Source organism: Coturnix japonica, chromosome 1 (assembly GCF_054131305.1).
Source record: "Coturnix japonica strain WE chromosome 1, WE-NBRP24, whole genome shotgun sequence".
Classification (NCBI taxonomy): domain Eukaryota; kingdom Metazoa; phylum Chordata; class Aves; order Galliformes; family Phasianidae; genus Coturnix; species Coturnix japonica.
The window spans coordinates 173,045,781-173,068,746 of record NC_140663.1 but is presented as its reverse complement, the minus strand read 5'-3'; the positions used below and the strand labels follow the sequence as shown (position 1 = coordinate 173,068,746).

Below are 22,966 nucleotides of genomic sequence, written 5' to 3'. Positions count from 1 at the left end.
TCTATTCAAACTGGTACATTTTTTCCCCTGTATTTATGTTCCAGTTTTAATTGTAAGTCAAAAAAAGCAACCAGCTTTCACTGTCCAGGTGATCCCTCCTTTGTGTTGATATATTTACTTTTCCCATATGTTGACTTTTAGCTAATAGAAAACTTTTTAGATTTGATGTTTGCTACACTGTGCAGATTTCCCTTGGCTTCACAGAGATGGCCAGTCTCTAAACCTTCTCTCCTGTCACCTATGCTCACTCTAGTGGCCTTCATTAAACTGATGCTTGACCTTACAGCTTATAGAGTCTGGATCTTTGTCAGTTAATGAAAGAGCCACAATCCATCCTATTAACTCCTGTCATTCTCAGAGGGTGCCTCAGAAGACAGACATGTCCCTGACTCTGGGACAGTGATTTTGAAAAAGCATATTGTGAATTCAGGGAAATTTTTTAGGTTGCCATATATGCCAGAATCAGTTACACCCAGGTTAATATGAATGATACCACAATGTGCAACTGTTTTTAGTGCTCTACCAAACCATGCTGGGATCCAGTGTTAATTACTACTGCTTTTTTGTTCTCACCGCTTTCTTCATATGCCTGTTCCTGTTAAACTCTGTACTGTTCAGGTATTGACCCAGAAGGAGCAGCTGTCCCTCATGAAATCATTAAATGTTCTGATGTGTATTTAAACAACACCTTTGATTCACACTTTACTACTAAGTTCTTTGTTTTATATAAGAATGATAGATGGCATCGGAGTTTCTAGATGCAATATTTCCTACCATCATATTATTTTTTGCATTTCACCCAGTACAGAGATTGAATATATATTGTAATGTATCTGGATCAAAATATTTTCAGTGGGTGGGTGCTAGGGAATAAGAAAGGAAGAAGGATATGTATGACTTTTTTTTTTTTTTTTTTTTTTTGTGTGTGTGTGTGTGTGTGTGTGTGAATCTACTCCTGTTGTTTTCCCTTCAGTAATCCCAAGTTGGTAAAATCCACTTTAGAACCAGTGAAACTGTTCTGGGGCAAATTCACCATTCAATAAATTGTTTACTGGGCTCCACTTTTTAAGGCTCTTACATGTTCCATGCCAAGTAATAAATAGAAAAGTCCAAGAAGTTATCTGTGGTATCAGAACTCCAGAATATAGGTCTGAAGAAGCCCTAAAAAATCATGCTGTCCATTCTTTTGATGTAAGACAGATCAACTGTAATTGAACAGTTCCTAAAATTTTTGTCTTGCTTGTTCTTTAAAACCTCCCATTATGGAAAAACCATAACTTTTCCAGGTAATTTATTCCCTCCTGTCCTGAAAGACTTATTTTGCAGCATGTAAAAGCACTGCTGATAAAACTTTCCTTACAAAGAAGTTATTTACTTGGAGTCTTCTCCAAGGATGTGGGAAATCCATATTCCCTTCTTAGCCAGAGAAGTGTGAGTAACGATGCTTTTGCTATCCAAGACAGTTCACTAAGCATTGCACCAGCAGATATGATTTTGCTCTTTCTTGTTGCAGTGTTTCCAGCTGATGTGGAATAATCCAGTCTTTATTGGGACATAATACTGACATGTGACTCTACTGCTTCAAGGTTAACTGGATTTGCTGTAGAGAGACTTTTCTTTGTTTTTTGTTCTGATTAGTATTTATGTATTGTTTATTATATTTTCCTGGGCATATCCAAGGGTGGAATCCTCCATCCTCAGCAGGTGCCCCATCATCAGTATTGAAGAGCAATAGATTCAAATCCCTTCTTCCTGTTTTTCTCTCATCCCTTCACTACCATGATTATTCTGTTATGCATAAAGCATAACAGAAAATAGATACCTGATTCAAACGCATAGTGTATAGGGCACTACTACAGGAGCTTTGTTTTCTCTTACACTTTTTTGGGGGAATACTAGAACAAGCAGGATGCTGCATTCAGCTCAAGGGTTGATGGCACATAGCAGACAGTGCGTTCTGAGACTGCCTAATTGAGGAGGTTTGCCAGCAACATGCAGTCTGTGGATGCTGATAGTGCTCAGGCATTGAGCTGATTGATATGCTTCAGACACGCGTCTTTAGGAAACAACCAGATGCCAAGTAGCTACCTTGAGGAGATGGTTGTGGAGAGCCAACACTAAGAAGATAACGTGTACCCAGAGGTCTGAGGATCCCTACCACTTTTAAGCTGAGTCATTTCAAGTCACAGTAATAAAATGCCTGCATTGGCTTAAACCAAGTGAACATTATATTGTCCGTGTAGCAGAAGCCTGGAGCAGATGCTCAGGGAGGAGTAAGAAAGGGGCATGCATCTATAATAGTGTTTTAGCCATTTTGCAAATCTAATCTTAATTTGTTTGGACCAGAAGCACAGAAAGCATTCAGTGTGAGGAAACTCAGCATTACCTTATTTTATAAACATTCAGCACAGTATTCACCGCAGCTAGCATGCTGATTGGGGATGTGCCCAATCTGCTGCTGGAAATCATGAAGACAGGATTTGTTTGCAGTTTGATTGCTGCCAAAGAGCCTCATTACTTCATTGTACCAGAGCTGTATGACCAGTTTTCACAGCTTGAAAGTGTGTTCTTGAAATGAGGGCTCTTAAACTGTCCCCATTGGTGAAAGGGCTGATTTATTTTTTCCCCTAGGAAATTTAAGATAGTGATTCAGCTGGATATGGTTTAAGCTGAGGTCTTCCACTTATCAAAAGAGTGCTTTCACCCTACCCACTTACAGACAAGGCTGGGGAACGGTGCTTGCTTCTGCTGTCAGAGCTTTGCAACTGTGCAGCTAAGATCAGCTGGTTCCTGGTGTCTGAGAAGGGGTGTACAGGGCTGAGCTTGGTTCATCTGCTTAGCAAATGGTCAATTGCCTTGGAAAAAGACTTCTTCCCTTTCAGAACACTGCATTGTGTTGAACAGTCTCTGGATAAAGGATGCCTCTCCCTTAAAAACTGTGTAGATAGATGCAATTAAAACCGAGATGCTCTGGAAATGCAATAATGGAGAACATAAAAGTACCTAGATGGAGGTATCCATCTGGTAAAACAAAAATTGAATTGCTCTGTGACAACAGTGCTTGAAGCCAGAGGCGTGTGCCCAGCTCCAGAGGCTCATTATAAGTCATAAATTTAGCCTTGTTTTAACTTCTGTTCTTGTTAGCTTGATGTCCACTGCTTCATATTTCTGGTCAGCAGTATTTTGACCTTTATTCAGGAGGAAAATTGAGGTAAAGGAGAAAAACAGTTGGCTGTCAGTCTTACATATAAATCTGGCAGGTGAAGGTCTGCTTGTCCCTGTACCGTGGCATGGAAAGACTGTTCTTATAGGGCATATGGTGCAGACATTTTCAGCTTACTGAACGAGAATCATTTGCAATTTCTCTGCAAGTTTGATCATTGCACACTGATTTCACGCACACAATCTCCATTCAGCTTAGTGTGATTTCATCGCTTCAAGACAGTCTCCAAAGATTCCAGCTTCCCATTTAATTCCTCTTGTTCTATGCATTTCTTAGGTTTCATAGCTCGTTTTGCAAAGACAGTCAAATGCAGCATGCAAAATGAATCCTCCTATGCCTGCTTGCTTTCAGGAATGCCTGCTATGCTTGTGCTCAGCTTTTATAAACATCATAATTACTTCTCTGTCCTTTAAGTCAGCTTGTTAAAAGTTCCATCAGTAAAACCCTTACTTAAAAATCTTCTGCACAGTGCAATTATCAAACCATTAATCTGTTTCACACTGGCAGCTTGTCTAAAAGACTTAAAGATGCAAGACCCTTCTATATGTGCATATAAAAAATCAGTCTCTCTGGATTTTTGGTTTATTTTCTTTTTTTGTTAACTGGGTGTATCTTGAATAAAGCTGCACCAAAGCTACAAATTATATGGTTTGGTTTACTCCTTTACTCCCAAGAGCCAAATCGGATGTCATTAAGTGATATTTAATATGCAAAAGCCATTAGGTATGATCAACAATAATGTTTCATTGAAAAGGTTCAAGGCATTCAATTTTATGTGAGTTTTTTCTCTAGATTTAGCTCCTACAGCATACATTTATCTGATCAAATGCAATTTATTTCTGTGGGTGGATTTTGTGCCTTAGCCAATTCTGTTTGGCACTGCGTTCTCCTTCAAGAAGACAGAAGTCTTTTTATAGGGTATGTTAGTGGTGACATCTTGGTTCATGTATTTCTGCTTTATGTCCCTTTTGCACCCAAGAATATGTAACACCCATAACTAGATATTTGTTAAAACAAAGCTGGACCTTGACTTCATGGGGATATTTTTAGAAAATATTTTGACAATTTTATTTGTTGTGCATTAATAGGAAGGTATGCTTCATTTGCAGAGATTATTTTATGCACTTGCCTTTTCAAGTGCTTTTATAATGTTTAGAAATGGGTAACTGCAAAGTCACTGTGTTATTAAAACATTATTTATAAGTAGCTGCAGCTAAATGTCTTACCCACACTGGATATCCATGCTGAGTCTCTATTTATAAATTTGTTATTTGTTCTGTAGCTTGTCAATAACATGAGTGCCAGCGCGTCTGTTAAATGTCATCTTAGACTTGCTTCTGAGCGTGTTCTAATGTGGTCAGTTAATGTTTTCATTTCAAACCAAGAAGTTATACAGATACAGAACAGTGTCATCCTGTGGGATAGAAATGCTGCAGAGCATGGGATTCTCTCCTCCTTATCTCAGATTTCTACAGAAGGAGAATTTTTAGATGAGGACCTGATGCTGAGAGTATAGCTATGTGCGTGTTAGGCATTGGCACAGGCTGCCCAGTGAAGTGGTGGAGTCACTGTCCCTGGAAGTGTTCAAGAAATGTGGAAATGTGGCATTGAAAGACATGGTTTAGTGGGCATGGTGGGGAATGGGTTGACAGCTGAACTGAATGATCTTAGTTGTCTTTCCAATGGTAATGATTCTATGACTCTATGATTCTTTTTCTATGAGTTTATCAATGATGGCAGCACAGCACCACCATGCTATTCTCTCACTCCTACTCCTTGATGGAACAGGGGAAGAAAATATGATGAAGTAAAGGCTCCTGGGTTGAGATAAGCAGCAGTGAGAACTAAAAGCAAACTAAAAACACCTTTCCCCAACCCACCTTCTTCCACCTCTCTAATCTGATGTAAAACAGCTTTGGGGCTCTGCTCACAGAGGGCAATCCTGCAGCCCTCCACTACCAAAACTATCCACGTAAGGCCAATACAATATGTTGTGTCATTTCCTAAAGATCCAGTCTATGTCCCCAGTTCTTTGTCCCCTAGACAGACATACTTCCCCTTCTGCCATCAACTTGTGCTTGAAAAGCTAGACATGATCATAAACAAAGCCTTTCTTTTGTTGCCCTTGCTTATTATTTTAATATCAGTGAAACGTTAGTGTGCCTTGCATGAGATTTTAGAGGACTCAGTGGTCTGAAATGTCCTTTCTGACAGGGAAGTTTTATTCAGTTCAACAATTGTTTCCTACTGGAATTAGTGGGAGGGTGAACAGAACCGGGACCTTGTAATTAAACACACTAATTTAGCAGTGACAAAAGAACCACATCCTCCATAATGTTTATTTTTTTCTCACTTGTATAATATGCCTATCAAACAACCTCTATACAGTTTCCTGATCTGGGATTTGTTGTTGCATCTGCAAAGGGTTGGGAGCAGGCCAGAACATCTGCTATGGACTAGAAACAATAATTTTCCCCGAGGAAAATATGGCTCAATATTAACCACTTCTAATTAAGCAGTAAGTCTCCATTGTAATAAGAACTGAGGTCAGGCTATCGAGTAAATTCCACTTTAGGCATCAAAGTAAAAATGGTAGATATCATAGCCTATATATAAAAGTATCATCTAGTATAAAGAACTCATAATTTTACCTTATTTTATCTTCTTTTCCAAGATGGGTTATATTGTAACAAGGCCTGTTGTTGTATCAGAGTAATATTCTGAAAAAATTACTTAAAAATATTGGAATATCCCAACAGGATTCTACCACAAGCTAGCGGCTCCTCCAGTGTATATGTGATATAAGTCAAAGTTTTTAGTAAGATTCTGGGAGGTTATATTTTTACCACTTGCAAAAACAGATACATCAGCTCTTAAAAATATAGTTCTTTGCCCTGTAAAATTGTTAAGAGTTCTGTAAAATTGATATTCAGGGATGACTCTACACTAGTTAAGTTTAGCTCTAAAAATATTTCAGAGCAATTTGTCTTACTTACACATTTATTAATTCTGATCATTCACCAATCTGAGCTGCTAAGCCAGAAAATTGACTGCCCTCCATGTGCAAAGGACATGGGTCTCTATGGAGAGTTTTAAGAGACCATTATATATTTCTTTTGTCTACCAATGCTTCTTTATTAAAATGTTTCTTCAATAATTCCCAAGAATAAAGGAAGATATTACCCCAAGACTTCTGAATTGTATAAAGATCACCCTGAGAGTGATTTCTTGGATAGGTTCATATATCAATGCTTGGTAAGGTAAATATATATGTAAGAGAAAATATCCTTCCTGCTTTGTTTAGATTTTTATAAAGTGGGACAGGTAGTTGCAGGTTTTCACAAACAATAAATACGATCCCAAAGGCAACAAACTAGGAAATGAAAGCAAAACTGTCAACTCCAAAATCTCATTTTTTCTCCATACTTTATGTGTATAATGCAGTTACAAGTGACATGACAAAGAACCACAAGCCTCTGTGCATTTTCAGCTTGTACATTTTATTTATTTGTCCGTTTAACTATCAAGCTGTTACAGGTTATGGCGAAAAGTGCCCCAGTTTAGAGGACAGAAACAAGAGGCTACTACTTATTTTCTATCATAGGATTTAGGTGGATCATGAATAATGTTTTTTGGTTTTTTTTTGTACATCTTTCTGTTCTGAGAAGACATGGCTTTCACCCTTATCAATTCTACTCCTTCCTAAAAAAGGCCTTTAGGAGCATGTTTCTTTCTCCTATGCAGTCCATATACCAAGCCAAACAGCCTTGAATGGAGATCACTGCCTGAGCTTATTTCTGTAACAGTGTTTTTCTTGCTGTTGGAAGCCTCTGTTGACTTCCACATTTCCATATAAAAACCACTCTATTTAATCTCACTTCAAGAGCATGCCATTGCCAGTATCAATTCTTGTACCTTTTTGTTTGTTTGTCTGTTTGCTATTTACCTCCACACACTTTCCTTACCTTTTCATGACTTTTTCAATAAGAAACTATCCTGGAACATCATGGAACTTTTATGAAACTGAGGAATATCTCCACAGCACAGGAACTCTGCAGACAGAACTGCATGACTGTATAATTTCATCATTAATACTGTTTTTGTCCCATAGGATAAGTGGCTGCTGCCATAACAGCCATGACTTTTTTGACATTCTCCTTTTGATCAGGAGAAAATTTGCTTGTGCTTCTTCAACTTCTGTCATCTTGTAGTGAAAAGGATAGTTTGGTGCTGTGTATAGCTAGCATAAAGGAATGGCACTGCGGCTGGGATATCTGCAGCCTCACCCGTGGGTCAGGGGCTGATTCCCAGGCCCCAGAAAACTGATTTTACAGCTGAGTTATGAATATGAATTTTTTAATATCCTTTTAAACATCGGGTGCCGGAAGAAACTCAGGTTCAATGAAACTTGTTCTTTCATTATCCTGCATAGATCTATACAATTATGTTGACAAAAAAAAGTAATGGTTCCATGTGAATTTTTTCAGTAGTCCAGCCTCTGCTTGGCTGAACATATCTTCCTGCTTTTTGGTCAGTTCAGCCTTTATATTGTATCATAGAATCACAGAATCATCTGAATTGGCGGAGACCTTTAAAGGTCATCTGGTCCAACTCCTCTGCAATGAACAGGGACACCTACAGTTTGATCACGGTGCTCAGACCCCCACCCAACTTGAGCATCTCCAAGGATGTAGGTTCCACCACTTCAACAGAGGATATTTTATAACCCTGCTTGTGATCAGCCCATTGTTGCAGCTGCATGAAGTTTATTTGCTGAAAGGAAAAATCAAACTTTTGAAGGTTTTCCAGGTTCTCCAAGTTCTCCAGACCTTTTCACAAGCATAGAGGAGCCTACATGAATTTCTTAAACACTGAGCCGTGTAACTGCATTTTTATTTTTTGCTTGTAGGTCAGTAATTTTAGGTAGTTATCTGCCTTAAAATGTTCTGAAGGAGACAACAGCTGTACAAGCTAAAAAAGATTAAATCAGGAGCAACACATTTAGTGGATCTGAAATCCCTTTTCTTGGAAAAGGCTTTTGAAACTGTGGAAACAGCAATGGCCAGCATTAGTTATTATTGTTTTGATGAGATACTAAAATAAGTTTGCTCTCAGTGTTTTGGAATTCGCTAATCCCAAGGAGAAGGACTAAAAGAACCTGCTGAGAGCTTTCAGGTCATTCTTTACATCAGACTGGTGTCTTCTCACTGTTTGTGGTGTCGTGGTACTTTGTGGAAAAACAGAGGTAACAAAACAGCTTTGTCTCTTCCTAAGGAGTAGGAAGATTCGTGAAAGACATATGCCTCCACTTACGTAATCAGTTGCATTTTTATTTATTTTTTTCCAGATATCCTGTACTTTTTTGACAGTAAATGCTCCCAGGGCACCCAGTTGCGTCTTTGCTAGGTCAGCAGAAAACTTGTATCTAGCTCTTTCAGTATGAAGGATGCTGACTGTGCTGTTGCTTGAAACAGCCAATTTTCTGCAGTTACATTCATACTTCTTAAAGCTGTTTCATAACTCAGTGTCTCTTTATTCATAAGTTGGCTTCCTTGCTTTCATTCCCACTTAGGTAATGTGCCTGTCACACATATCTGTACTCACACTGAACATTTCTGTTACTTTTGAGAATTGGAATTTGTATATTGCTCTTCAGTCTCAGTTTATGGTGACCCTTGGACCAGGATCAATAGCTCCTTGTGTTGATGCTCAGTTCTGTGACAGCCATTGCAGGGGCAGGAGGCTGGTCTGACACCCTTGCTCAGTGCTGAGCAGAAAGGGGGGCTGAAGCTTGCTCTTCAAACTGTAGTGAACTTGAAAAAACAAGAGACTTCAAGCCCAGCTTAACAGTGTTTTGTTGCAGCCCAGCCAAACAGTGGTAAAGTCTTGCATTGTCTTTATGAATTGTGACCAGATTGCTGGTCACAAATATATGAAGGAAGTTTCCTAGTTCACCACATCCAGGAAAACAGCCAGTGTGATGTTTCCAAACTGAAATGACATGACTGATTGCAGCTGTTTGCCTTAATAGTGGAAAATGTGTTTCTACCAGTAAGCTTTGAAGAGTGTGATACTAGAATTGAATGTGGCTCCTTGGAACACCTCTTGTGAACCCTGTTTTACTCAGTGCTGCACAAACAGCTATCAAGAAGTTGTCTTTGCCTAACTTAAGCTTTGATTACAAGATAGTGAAATGCAAAGCTGGCCTTGTGATAATAACACAATAGGTTACAAAGAATGGTATGTATATACAAAGAATAGCAGAGCTGTGTGCTGTTGGCACTAACAACCATCAGTGTTTCTCCAAGGCTTCAGAATACAACCAGAGCTGGAACTGGAGCCCCTGCTAATGAGAACTGGGGTTGCATAGGTGTGATTCCTTCTATTATATCTGTGTTCCTTCAGAAGGGCCTCATACTGCTTCCCTGCATGATCCCTACTATTTTCTTCTCTCAAAAAAGCTTGTTTTGTTCCTCACAATTTAACTAGAATATAAAGTTGATAGAGGATATTTCAAGAAAACATTCATCAACAGTGAAAATATTTTCAAACAAGCTTTTCATCCAACATTCCTCTAACCCATATGTACACCTACACCTGAGTCAGTCAACTTGATGGCACACATAACCCAGCAAGGAACAGAAAGACACATCTAGGCTTCCTAGACACATTTCTAATGCATGAATCTGCAGACAGCTTTAGTGTGAAGTGTTGCAGAGTCAAATACGGTTCTTATGGGACTGAATTTGATGTGTCATTTACGATCCCCGTCTACTACTGTCATCTGGACCATGGTGTCATTGTACTGTGACAAGAGCACTGTTTCTCAATTACAGAAAAATTAGCTTTCGCTGGCAACCGTGGAGAGTTTCTTGTGCCTGTAGAATCTCAAGGGAGACATGCAGGAACAACATGGATGATATATAGTAGTATATATAACAGGAGTGTTAAATGGACTCAGAAACATCCCTCTTGCCACCCTTGGCACTGTGTGCTATGTGAGACGTTTGCTTCTCTTCTCCTGATGCAGTTGCCAGTGTTGTTTATTTAGTGCAGTTCCAGCTGCCCTCACACATCTACACTTCTACAGCCACAAGCTCACAGAAACTGAAAACCCTGCATGTTCTATAACTTTGTAATAATCTTTCTCAGTGACTAGCATTAATAATTCTTGTAGTCCTCATATGAAAGCACAGGTTATGCCATCTCTTCACTAGACAGTGACAGAACCTTATCCAGTATTTAACTCATGACTGTGGTCACAAAACAAATTGTTAGGCACCTCCATGGAGACCCAGCATTCTGCAAAGCATCTAGGGAATATTTGTTTTCCCTTCCACTTTACATTCTCTTCTGTTTATCATCACTTGTTGAACAGGGTGACGTATTCTGCAGTTTAATGACCTGAGTCATTCCATTTAACTTACTTTTTAAGTCCTTTTCCATTTTTATATATCTACGTGCAAAGCATTTTGGAATGCTCTGTAGGAGACATGGTGAATGAAGAGAAGTGGCACTGAATTTTGCCAAAGGTTTTGTTTAGCTGCAGTATGTATTTTTGCATGTCAGCATGAGTATATGTGATTGTGCAGCTCAGCAGAGCCATGACTTGGCAAGGCAGCCTGCCAGCAGAAAGACAGTCACTGCTTACTTCCCCTCCCTATGGCTCTGGCCAAAACAAATACTCTTTATACTAAGGTTTAGGATGCTTCCAGCAAAACTGTCAAGAAGGAAAAGTCATTACAGTATTCTCCAGGGTTTTGATTTTGTGGCTATTTCTTCCTCTTTTTCTTTAATACTGGCTTAATATCCTTGCATTAGTGTAAAATACCTTTAGTCTTCCTAAGTATCACTTTGTGACATATCAGTCTTGCTCTCAAAATGGGGCTGGTTTTATTATGGCTATTAAGTAGACTGACTTAAATTTCTGGCAAGGATAAAAACCACCACCACCACCACCAAGAAACCCACCATAGAGATTTTCAGTTAATCTCAAGTGAAATGTGAGTAGTTTTCTCCCCTTTATTTTCTCTAGATGTGTGTATCAGCACAAAGAAAGTGTGTGGGCCAGTGTTGGAGAGTGGAGACTGGTTTCTGTTCTTGCATCTGCTGCGGAACTGCAATGCATTATGAGATAAATCAGAACTCAGTCACATTACCTGAGTAACTCTCTGTTTAAATGTATTTCCTGCAATGTTATCGTGCAGCGCCCAGAATGTTCCTCTTTTTTTGAGATTGTTGTAACTGTATTATACTTGCATATGTATATGTATATTCTTATACGTATGCATGTGGGTTGCTTCAAATAGAATGCCTCCTATTAATTTACATAGAGACTTCAACAGATACAAAGAGCATGATAACACTATCTGATAGAGCAAATTATCAGCTATAAAAACTTTGTTTTTCAACAGTCACCACCACTATCTGTGCTTTTTTGCTAGCAATGAATAAGAGCCTGCGTGCCATGCTTGTAAAAATTGGCACCAGTGGAGGTGACCCACTGTTGTTATCATTGCTGAAATGCACCACCTCATTGTGCTCACATCCTCTGTTTGGTCTCCATAAACCTTCAGGAAGCATTGACGAACGTCAGAGGGTGTCATTTTTCCGCAAGGAGGAATTCAATCACACACCTTTGCTTCATACACACTTCCATGTCAGATGCTATTTTGTCAGACTGCCCCTCTGCTGCCATCTTGTCACACAGCAACGAAATGTAATGAAATATTAGTGGGAAGGTTCAACCTCTACTGCCAACATCCGCCTCTGACATTGTAGGCCAACATAACACAGTATGAGGTATTACTTTCAGAGTCAACCTTGTATATTATTCTTACTCTAACATAATATGCATATAAGGAGGAATAGTATGATCTAGTTTAAAATCCCTTCTCAAACCAAAAGGAGAGAAGCTGTCTGTCACAGCAAAAAATATTGTGCTGAAGATTGTCCTGAAAACTGTGTGGTAATGTGTACGCACACTCTTGCTTCTCCTGAAAACTCAGAGGGATACAGTCCACTGAAAGCAATTGCCATGGCTCTCTTGGCTGAAGGAGAAGCTATCAGAGTTAGCTCTAAATGAAGAGCTTTCCCCAAAGGCTAAGGCCATCCACAAGAGCCCTAGCTTTGGTTCTTCTCCACCTATATTAAATTCATGAATCTCTAATCTGAGGTCACCCCATACTAGCTGTATGGAACAATGATTTCCAGTCAGTTCCTCATCTTGCAGTATAATCACAGAATAACAGAATTGTAGTGAATGGAAGGGACCTCTGGAGATGAGTTTGCCCAATCTTAGTGCTAAAGCAGGCTCCCTAGAATAGGTTACACAGGACAGTGTCAAGGCCAATGTTGTATATCTGTGGTGGAGACTCCACAACCTCTTCTGGTAACCTGTTCCAGTCACTCACAAAGTAAATTTCTTCTTTATGTTCATGTGGAACTTCCTGTGTTCCAGTTTGTGCCCATTGCCCCTTTTACTGTTGCTGAAAAGAGTCTGGCCCTGTCCATCTGACTCCCATCTTTTCAATATTTGCAAACATTGATAAAATCCCCCCTCAGTCTTCTCTTCTTTAGGCTGAAGAGTACCAAGTCTCTATCGGAGATGCTTCAGGTCCCTAATAATCTTTGTTGCCCTCTACAAGGTGACTCTCTACAGCACTTCCCTATCTTGACATGAGAAGCCCAGAACTGAACACAGTACTTCAGATTTGGTCTCACCAGGGCAGCACTGAGGGGGAGGATCACCTCCCTCAACCTGTTGGCCATGATTTTTTTAAGGCACCCCAGGACACCATTGGCCTTCTTGTCCACAAAAGTACATTGCTGGCTCCTGGTCAACCTGCTATCCACCAGGACAGGGCTCCTTTTCAGCAGATCAGCCTCTAACCTGCCTTGATGTTTATTCCTCCCCACATGCAAGACTCTACACTTGCCTTTGCTGAACCTCATCATGTTCATCCCTGCCCAAGTCTCGAGGGTGTCCAGGTCTTCTTGAGTGGCAGCACAGCCTTCAGGTGTGTCAGCTGCTCCTCCCAGCTATGTATCATCAGCAAACTTGCTAGGGGTGCATTCTACCCTATCATCCAGATCATTGGTAAAGATGTTGAGTAAGACTGAACTCAATACCGATTCCTGGGGAATGCCATTAACTACAGGCCTCCAACACTGTACCACTGATCACAAACCTCCAAGCTCTGCCAGGAAGCCAGTTCTCAATCCACTTCACTGTCTGCTCTTCTATCCCACACCCAAACTCATCCACAAAGATATTATGGGAGGCACTATCAGAAGCCTTGCTGAAATCAAGGCAGACAACACCCACTGCTCTCTCCTCATCTACCATCTGGTCATGATACCGCAGAAGGCTACCAGTTTGGTCAAGAATGATTTACCCTTGGAGAATCCATATTTTACGGATAATACTTTTTTCTTCCACTTTGTATTAATTAAGGGAGTCTCTCCTATTATGGTTGTTTCAGGGAGCCAGCTAGAAATGCAAGATCAGCAGTTAATTAATTGCAATTTAATTGAAATGGGTCCATTTGAGGGGGGAAGTAAATAGGCAATTGGAGGCTCTGCTACACTGCACTGCTAACTGGAGCAACCAAAGCAATTGTGTGGGTTTTTTTTTTGTGTTGTTAAAAAAAAAAGAAAAAAAAAAAAACAACAAAAAAACTGCACTCATGCAATACAAAATGACACAAGAGAATAAATGTATCAAGTTGTTATGGCAACTGAACTATGTGGGTTGAAATTTATGTATCCAGAACTTCTATGTAAATAAAATAAACATTATTCTTGCTAATTAAAATCATGCAAATATTATTTAATTTAAAATTATTTGTCATGTTTTCCCTTACAATTAATGACTTAGTTTATGTTTTCTGCTTGCAAGATTTTGCATTTACTTCCAGCTGTGGTCTGCTTGAATTTTCTGTGCAAGGTTGTGATTTTGCTAATACGTGTTTAAATGCAGAGAGACTCTACTGGAGCAAATGAATAAGATTTATGCAGATGGGCACAACTGGAATCAAACCATGTGCTTTAACATGTTATTCTTACTGCAGCTGACTTTACTGCTCAGGGGACTTTTAGCAGGTGTCATCACTCCACACTTGAAGGGACATCCCTGCAGCAACAGCTCTATCCTTCCCCCCAGCTTGACACAGTGCACATGGAGCTCACACCAGAGCCCATTTTCTGCTTATAACGTACATTTAGCTTCCAAGATGCTGCATGATAGCCAATTCTAAATGAGTAAATGAGTATTCATTAATTATGTTCAGCCTTTTAATTTTTCCAGTCCTTTTCTTCAAGCCTTCAAGGGAATTCAGCAATAGCTTCTGTTTTATTTGAAAGAAATAGATCCCAAATTACTCTTCGCGTTTCACATTCTTTATGTGCAGCAAAACACAGAGCAATGGCTTAGATATAAGGCATGTGAAGAGTGAGACTCAGGATCTGAATGAATCCCATTGAGCTGAAGATTCAGGGAAAATTTCTTTACTGAGAGAATGGTGAAGCCCTGGCTCTGCTGCCCAGAGAACTGTGGGTGCCCCATCCCTGGAGGTGCTCAAGGCCAGGTTTGATAAGCCCTGGGAAGCCTGAGATGCTGGAGGGCAACCAACGCCTGGAAATGAGTTGGAAGTGGATGGTATTTAAGGTCTCTTACAACCCAAACCACTCTATTTTTCTATGATTTTGTGATTTTATGATCGCATGAAGTTAGGGCCTGACCTTTCTGGAAAGACATCGGTGGCCCTGTAGCTGTTCCTGAGCTCTGACATTCTTTAAGTCTGTCATAAAATCTTCTGAAAGGTTGAATTTAATCTAGTTAAAGTGGAACTGTAAAACTACTAGAGTAAAATCAATATTACTGCGGGATTCATGCTTGCTTCTGAATTCAGTAACTTTTTAATTAAATATTTCAAATGCTTGTCATGCAATTTGTATGGTAGAATTGGTGCCCAAGTGCATGTTTTTCTTTTTTTTTTCCCATTCCCATTTACTGGTCATACTGGGAGAACTGTGCAGAAGGGACCACAGGGAAATTCTTACAGAAGCTGTTCCATGAGACCCAGTAGCATTCTGCAATGTCATCCTGAGCTGGGATAGCTGTAAGGTCTGATCTGTGGCAATGTGGTCTGGAGCAAAACTCAACATCATCAAAGTGTGAACCAGAAACCTTACCATGGAATCAGATCTTCGCAAAAGCATTAAAGACATGCTTTTGCAAAGGTCTTCAGAAATGCTTGATTAGGCAGCATCCTTCCTAAAGGGTTTTGTGGGTGAGAGGAGAGTTCTGCTATATTCTTTCTGGTCTGAAATTTAGGCCTAGCAAGTGAAACTGCCTGGCTTCAGCAGGATTACATTCCTGATTTTAGTTTCCAGCATTGCCTGCTCTGGGATTGAGTTTTAAGTCATCTGTGATACAAGTAAAAGTTAATTCCTGCCAAAAGATTGCCAAATGCCACTGCTTCCTATAACAAGGACTATAAGAGGCATAGAAATAAAACTAGCACGTACAGAAGAAAGCAAGCAAATCTCACGGCATCTATGGACTTTTTCTCCTTATGACATTACGAAATTAGGAAAAGCTCTTCAGGTCCACAGTGAGACTTTGTTTCCCAAGAGCCAAAAGTGAGAGGCTCACAGTACATTTAGGAGAGCTGTCAGCTCTGCCTAGGTACAGCAGAAAGGTGCAGTCTTTGGTGGATGGTCACAGAAGGAGTTCCTCCTGTTATTGGCACATTGAAAAGGATGAACTTGACCTGCATTCTGTTTCAATTCACACATGACTTGAGTAGAGCACAAGATGGCTACAAGCTGGCATGGCGGCAGGTTCTGTACTTTGCTGCTGTCAGTGTCCTGCTGTGCAGCACAGTTCAGCTCAGGTTGCTTCCTACTCCAGCAAGCTGCTAAATGAATGAATTAGTTTACATTGGTGTCCCGTAAAATCAATAACTCCAGCATATGTTACGGTGTATTTTAATTTCCCTCTGCAGCTTTTGAGATGTTCTAATGATTTGTTTTAAAATGCTTACTTTCATAAAAGTTAATTAAATAAAAGCAGTATCTCTCAGCACTCCATATTTCTGTGAGCATACGATTATCAAGATGATAGATTTCTTGACAGATATTGGCATCCACAAGTTAACAGATCCCTGTTTTTTATGCTCTCTCTTACTATAACTCATTTGAAGCAAGCTGGGAATTTATCTATAAGCTCTTATGGAGCTGGAGCAGCCAGAATCAGTCTCAGACCAGCTTCTGATGTGAATTTTTCTCTCTAAATGTATGCAGGAGAGCATTCGCTGAACTGGCGGCTGTAGAAGCTGTGTTGAGTCCTTGAACCCTAAGGCAGCTGCAGTTATCATCATCATAGAATCATAGAATGGCTTTGGTTGGAGGGGAACTCAAGGATCATCAAGCTCCAACCCCCACCCCGTCATAGGCCGGGCCACCAACCCCCACATTTAATACTAGACCAGGATGCCAAGGGACCCATCCAGCCTGGCCTTGAACACCTCCAGGGACGGGCCATCCACAGCCTCTCTGGGCAAATGTATTTAAATATATATTTATAAGTAAACTTATATCTGGGCCCCATATATTTGGGCTTGTGGGCTGTGACTCCCACCAAACGTTTGGTCACTTTGCAAAACTGATAAGCCTTTCTAGCCATAGGTTGGTACGTACGTTTGGTGGTACATAGGTCGGTACATATGATTCTATGTGTCCTACTAAACAAACAAATACAAAACAACAACAACAACAACATATAGGCGTGTATTTAAACAAGTTCAAAGCTGTCACAGCAACATCTGAGATCATGGAACAACAAGATGTTGTTTGCACATGTGTTTCTTATTTTTTTCTTAATCAAAAAAAGCATTTCCAAAACAGCACTTTGTTTCTAGGCATAAACATGTGGTAACTACTGTGGAAGGTTATATATTGATATATCAAATATTAAAGCTGGATCCATATAGTAGACAGGAGTATTCCTCCAGTCTTTCAGACCTTGTCTGTTATAGGAAGGCTCCTGTGGGTAGCCTTGGAAGCCTCATATACTGTAAGTGCCTGTGAGGACAGATGCTCCTTCTGGCTGGTTGCTGGCTCAGACATGAACTAGAGTAGGCTGCCTGCTGAAGGTGGAATCAGTGACAAGTCTTTCCTAATCCATAACTAAACCCTGGCAAAAAAAAAAAAAAAAAAAAAAAAAAAAAAGAAAAGAAAAGAAAAGAAAAGAAAAGAAAAGAAAAGAAAAAAGAAAAAGCAAATCAGCAAGGTTTTGTTGTCTGTTGACAATTGTACAAGTCTTGATAAGCTACAGGAAAGATATATAAACACAGAGAAGCTTAGCTGAGCACTGTTAAAATTAGATAGAATTTAAAAGGTAGCTAATGTGATTACTATTTTATTAATAAACATTTAAATAATGCTGTAAGTTTGCACAATGAGAAACACATTGCCCTGAAGAGATTTCAGTCTAAATAGTCCATGTTAATTACAATCTAAATAGATTAGCATTAATTATAAACAAAACTGGAAGATTGCTTTTGGTGTGATCTGCAATTCTCATCATTACCATCCATGTGAGCTAAGTTACCAGATCAAGTTTTAATCTCCTTTTGCAAAATTTATTTGTAAAATCTCCTTTTCTGACAGACTTGGAGAGAATAATAGTTTCTTTTGTGATATTTTCCAAATACCAGCCTTCTAGATAGGTGTTTCTGATAAAAAATAAAAATAAAAATAGACTTTTGCCAGTAGTATTAACTCAAGCTTGAAGTCATCATTTCCAGAACCTCCTCCAAGATGATATGAGCATGGGGCATTTGCTGCACTGCGTTTGCACTGTGTCACCCCAGGGCAGGCAGTCGTGCTTCTTTTGGTGATCTCCATGGTTCAGCAATAATGAGGTGTTGCTAAAATTCTTGTTCTGCATGAGCAGGCAGCTTTCGTATATACTGAGTTCAAATACATTTCTGAGAACATTATGCTTGTTGGTTAGCCCTAAAGGGCAGAGCAGATGTATGTCAAGAATAAGGGACTCAAATCCAAGAGCACTAGTTTTTAATAAAACTTTTACAAGACACAGCAAGATTCCTTTTTGCCTCTTGAGTTATACAGTCTTGTTTATATCAAAGCACAAAGCAAAATGACTATTGGTTTTTGTATGGATTGCTACGGATTGTGTACTTTGTTCAAGACTGTGAACCATATATTATTTTGCTAATGTGTATTGAACCTTAAAATGTTGGAACAGAGAGATGTTCCAGATTTATTACTCTTACTCTTACTGGAGCTATTTGTATCCTCCTAATGTCCTTGGTTTACTGTTCTTCAGAATTAATCCATGATTCCAAGGAAAACAATTGAAACATTTCATAGCACTTCATGACATTGTTTAATGTTCTTTCAAAATACTGCTTTCAGCTAATGATGATAAATTTGAGGGGGAAAAAAGTAAAATATAAACAAACTGAAGTTGTTCCTTATCCAGTTTTGCAGCTGCACCCATTTGGTAAATACTATTATACAGACTACAGTTTCTGCTGGAAATTTTCAAGAAGTTGAGGAGTTGCAGAAGGTGAGCTCCTTCAAGGATCAGAGTCTGATGATTAGAGGAAATAGACAACACGTTGATTTGCATGGCTCATATTGTTAACACTTAGGTCAGACAAAGAAGGCAAAGATAAAATGAAAAATTGTTATGCGTCCTTCTCTTCCCCTTGTAAAACCAATTCTCCCATTCTGAAGGAAACATGCAAGTAGTTGCTGGGTTTTTTGTAGGCTCTGAGGCATGCTGTGTTCAGGTCTTTGCTCTCTTATATAACTTTGGCTAGGTTGCCAAGCTTTCCTCTCCAGATTGCAAATGTAAAATACACAACACTCCTGTGAGAAGAAACAAATAGTACATGCTTCTCCATGCACTGCAGACATGTTAGAGAGCCTAAAAATTGAGAGAAGACATGTGTGGAGTGCTGTGCACTCATGTGTAGCTGCTGGGTCTGATCCAATACAACATTTAAACACATTCTCGACTGGAGCACAAGCCTAATTCTATTGGTTGCACTGAAGTTAAAAGCACGTGTCTAAGTAGGTTGCTGGGTTGGGGCCAGCGTTCGGTCTTTTGCTGGATGGAGCCCTAAATAAAAAATGTAGTATCAGAAGAGAAAGCATTTGTACATGTGGATGTGATTTGGCTGTTTCTGTGGCACAGGCTTGTTGTTTTCAAAATTGTTCTGGCAATGGCTAGTCTATTTAAAAGGCTAACATTTTCTTGCTGGTTGTGTTAAAATTGATTGCATTCCTGGTGAACAAGCTAAAATAGATGGGCCTAAATCGCTGCGAGTGTCTGTGATGCTCAGTGCCAATAGATTCAAGAGACTGAACTCTGTTTGAATTCACTCTGCTTTCCTGTTCGTGCTCTTGCAAAGTGCCCAGAAATTTTCTGAAATCCAAGACAGTGGCAGTCATCTTGTTTCAATCAGCAGCTAACACTTCAAGCACACTTTTGCAGGGAAAAACGTTGTAAACAGAGATGTCATATGTAATATTTATTGCCCGAATGCAACATCTACAACAATGCATTTTAGATTTCCAGCAGGAACATTAAATAAACAAATAAATAAATAAATAAATAAATACACCCCTTTTACTATGCCTTCTGTAGAAGATATAATTGGGAAAAATACTGTGCAGTGGTGTTTTTGATGACTGTTTGTAAATGATAAAAAAATTCAATTTCTGTAAACAGAGCAAAGTTAAAAAAGAAAAGCATTCTAATCTTTAAAGATTTGCAAATACGCATGCTGTGCACCGGTGTGAAACCCTTTCCAAAATGTCATGAATTAGAAATGAGAAAACAAAGCAGGTAATGCAGTTGGTGCTGTAATGAGATCTGCTCCTGCAGCTCCTCCAGATGAGAACCCCATTACCATCTGCAGGCCTTTTTGGCAGGGCACCGATTTCTGTTCTTATCTTTATGTTCTGATGCTGAGAGCTGCAGAGAAACCTGAATGCCTTCTGAAGTCAACTAGAGATTATGATAAGCATCAGCTTGTAGATTTAGACAATTAAGACATTCACACACTTCCACGAGTGTGGCTGAGATAAAACCCAGAAATTTTGTATGACAAAACATTGAGTTGAAAATCTCATGTATCAACCACCTGAGGTTTAGCTCAATTCAGGCTACCCTTCCGTACGTTCACTCTAATCTTTACATTTAGGTTTAATAGAATTAAATTGTATATATCAGCTACTTTATTTGGCATTTCCCTCCCCCCCTTTAGGCTACAGCTTCCAATGGATCCGAAGGATCTGGGCAATCTCACAAGAAGGAAGACCAGACTTTTGGAACTTATGCGGTAGATGTGAAGACAAAGGTATGGCCCAGTATTTCATGATGGAGAATTAAATCTTTATTTGGTTGAATTTTGCTGAAGGTGAAATCTGTAGAATATATTGAATCTGAGCTCTCGCTATATATATATATATATATGTGCTGGTTGTTGGCAGCATGTTTGTTAATGCATTTGAATGAGGCTTATGGCTGCAATTTATTCTTGTTACTGGCCCTGTGTATTTCATGCTGTTCAAGGCAGGATTTATTTTTTATTCAGTGTGCAGAAACATTAATATCGGTGGAGGTTCTGTTGGGTTGCTGATCCTAATGTGCTTTAATTTCAGTGTGTTTTTGAATACAAGGTGTTTCACGCTCAGTACATTCTATCCAAGGCATTTTCTGTCTTTCAGTATGTTTCACAGTTACTTTGTGGCTTGAAGCCAGTGTGGCAGAACGTCAGTAAAGTGATTTTTATATGGGCAGTCTAATGATACTGACCTCAAGACTACATGGATAATGTGTGAAGCAATATGACTTCATGACTGTGGTGAGGGAAAAGGAAGCAGTTGTGCCGCTTGCCATGCCAAAGTCATAAGTGTTTCATTACAATATCTCAGTTATTTTCATAGGTTCACAATTTGGCTGGAACAGTTCTCTTGGGCACAGATATTATTATGCAGAGCTTCAGCCTTACGGTCATTAGGTATTTTTTTTTTCTTTTCTTTTGGAAGTGAAAGAAAATTAAGTTTTCTTTTAAAGTTATCAAACCAGAAACACGACGTAAAGAAAACAAACATTAGCTGAGTTGGCGTGCTTATGCGATAACTTGTAAACTTCAATGAAAGTTGTTTATAACAGTGGAAAATTGCAGGTTATTACCTTGTCTAAGAGATTTCCATGGGTTTTGAAGTTATTCCTTCATCAGTTTCTCTGTTCTTTAATTTTTCAAGTTCTAAAGCACTTATTGTCTGGCATAATGTTTTGATATTATTGTGTTGCTGTGTTCCTTCATGATCAGAAAACTTTTGTACTGTATAAGCCTACAGTACTAATTTGAAGTGCGATTGATTGTGAGATCAGCAGAATTGGATCTTTTGGTAGAAACCCAATTAGCAACCTGATTTTATACAGGTTTGAATCTCCTCAGTCCCCTCTGTAAGGAACAGTAGATGAGGGCTCTCACCAGTTCAGATATGGGACTGATAAATACTCTTCAATGTCTAAAGCTGAAGCAGATGGCCCCAGCACAAAAGATGATTAAGAACTGGAAAATCCAAAGATCAAATGTGTATTGCATGAACTTGTATACCCATTGAATTTTGCCACTGTATTTATGGAGACAGTATGTTTCCAAAGCAAGGAATTATCAGAGGCTGGATATATGCACTAAGTACAGTGTTTCCATGAGAATGTTGTAGAAAAAGTGAGATGCCCTGGATCTCAACTCAATTTCACATCATTTCCAGTACAAATGCCCAACTGAACAATACACTCTGTTTTCTGCTTAGAGTCGAAATATTGTGACTTGCTGGACTCAGGGGTTCTCTGTCAGCAATCCTGTACAATGCATTTTCACGCTGTTTGTATCTCTCTGGTACAATGTGTACCTGAGAGTAAACTTTAAAAGCAAACAAGTCAGTTCCCAAGAACTATGAAATTCAGAGCTGTGAGTGGTATTTACTCAGTACCATGGGATAGCAGATAGAAGGTGTTTTATTTCCATTTCCTGGAATTTACCGTTTTTGTTTCATTATATTTGAAAGAATCCTCTATTATTATTATTATTTTCTGATTTCTTTTTCAAGTGACTGCTTGAGTGTCGGTGGCATGCTGCTATGACAGTGACACATAGCTATTTAGGACTGGCTACATGCTTAAACATATGCATCAGCACTTTTCGGCTTCTGATGATCAATTGGGTGATAGATTTACTTCCTCAGGCAGTATGCTCAAGAATTATAATGAACTCGTCATTCACTGTGGAGAATGTGTTGAGAGCTGAGAAGCACTTTGGGACAGGTTGCCCTTGAGTACCATGTATTTCTATTGCAGAGCAGTCCAGCCTACATAAAGCCAAGGCAGCATTTGTAACTGAACTGCTTCTGTTTCATTCTGAAAAAGGGATTTGTGGGAGGCAAGAGAAAGCAGTTATGGCTTTGTATGAAAAATAATAGACATATAAAACACTACACAGAAATTTTAAATTGGGAAAGGCTGCAGAGCTTTCAAGAGGCTAGTTTATCCCAGGCTTTTCATAGCTCGGGGACCTTTCCCCATTCTCCTCTTCATACACTGTGATTGTGACTGGGAACTACTCTGTTCCCAGCTCTTTTTTTTTTTTTTTTATAGCCATATAAGCTAGCTGGTGAGCTTGTTGGCTG

The 22,966-nt window shown here is 39.3% G+C and overlaps 1 protein-coding gene across 15 annotated transcripts in view; it reads left to right on the top strand.

The window, feature by feature from the left end:
* The window catches only part of DLG2 (discs large MAGUK scaffold protein 2), a 959,079-nt gene that overhangs the window by 116,443 nt on the left and 819,670 nt on the right, over positions 1–22,966 (top strand). For all 15 annotated transcript variants that reach the window (XR_014942266.1, XM_085536516.1, XM_085536515.1 and 12 more), the window contains exon 5: positions 20,533–20,625. Coding sequence is in view for 14 of the 15 variants with exons in the window: in XM_085536516.1 (XP_085392642.1) it covers positions 20,533–20,625 (93 nt within the window). In the remaining variant the exon portion in view is untranslated. The remainder of the gene's footprint in view (positions 1–20,532; positions 20,626–22,966) is intronic.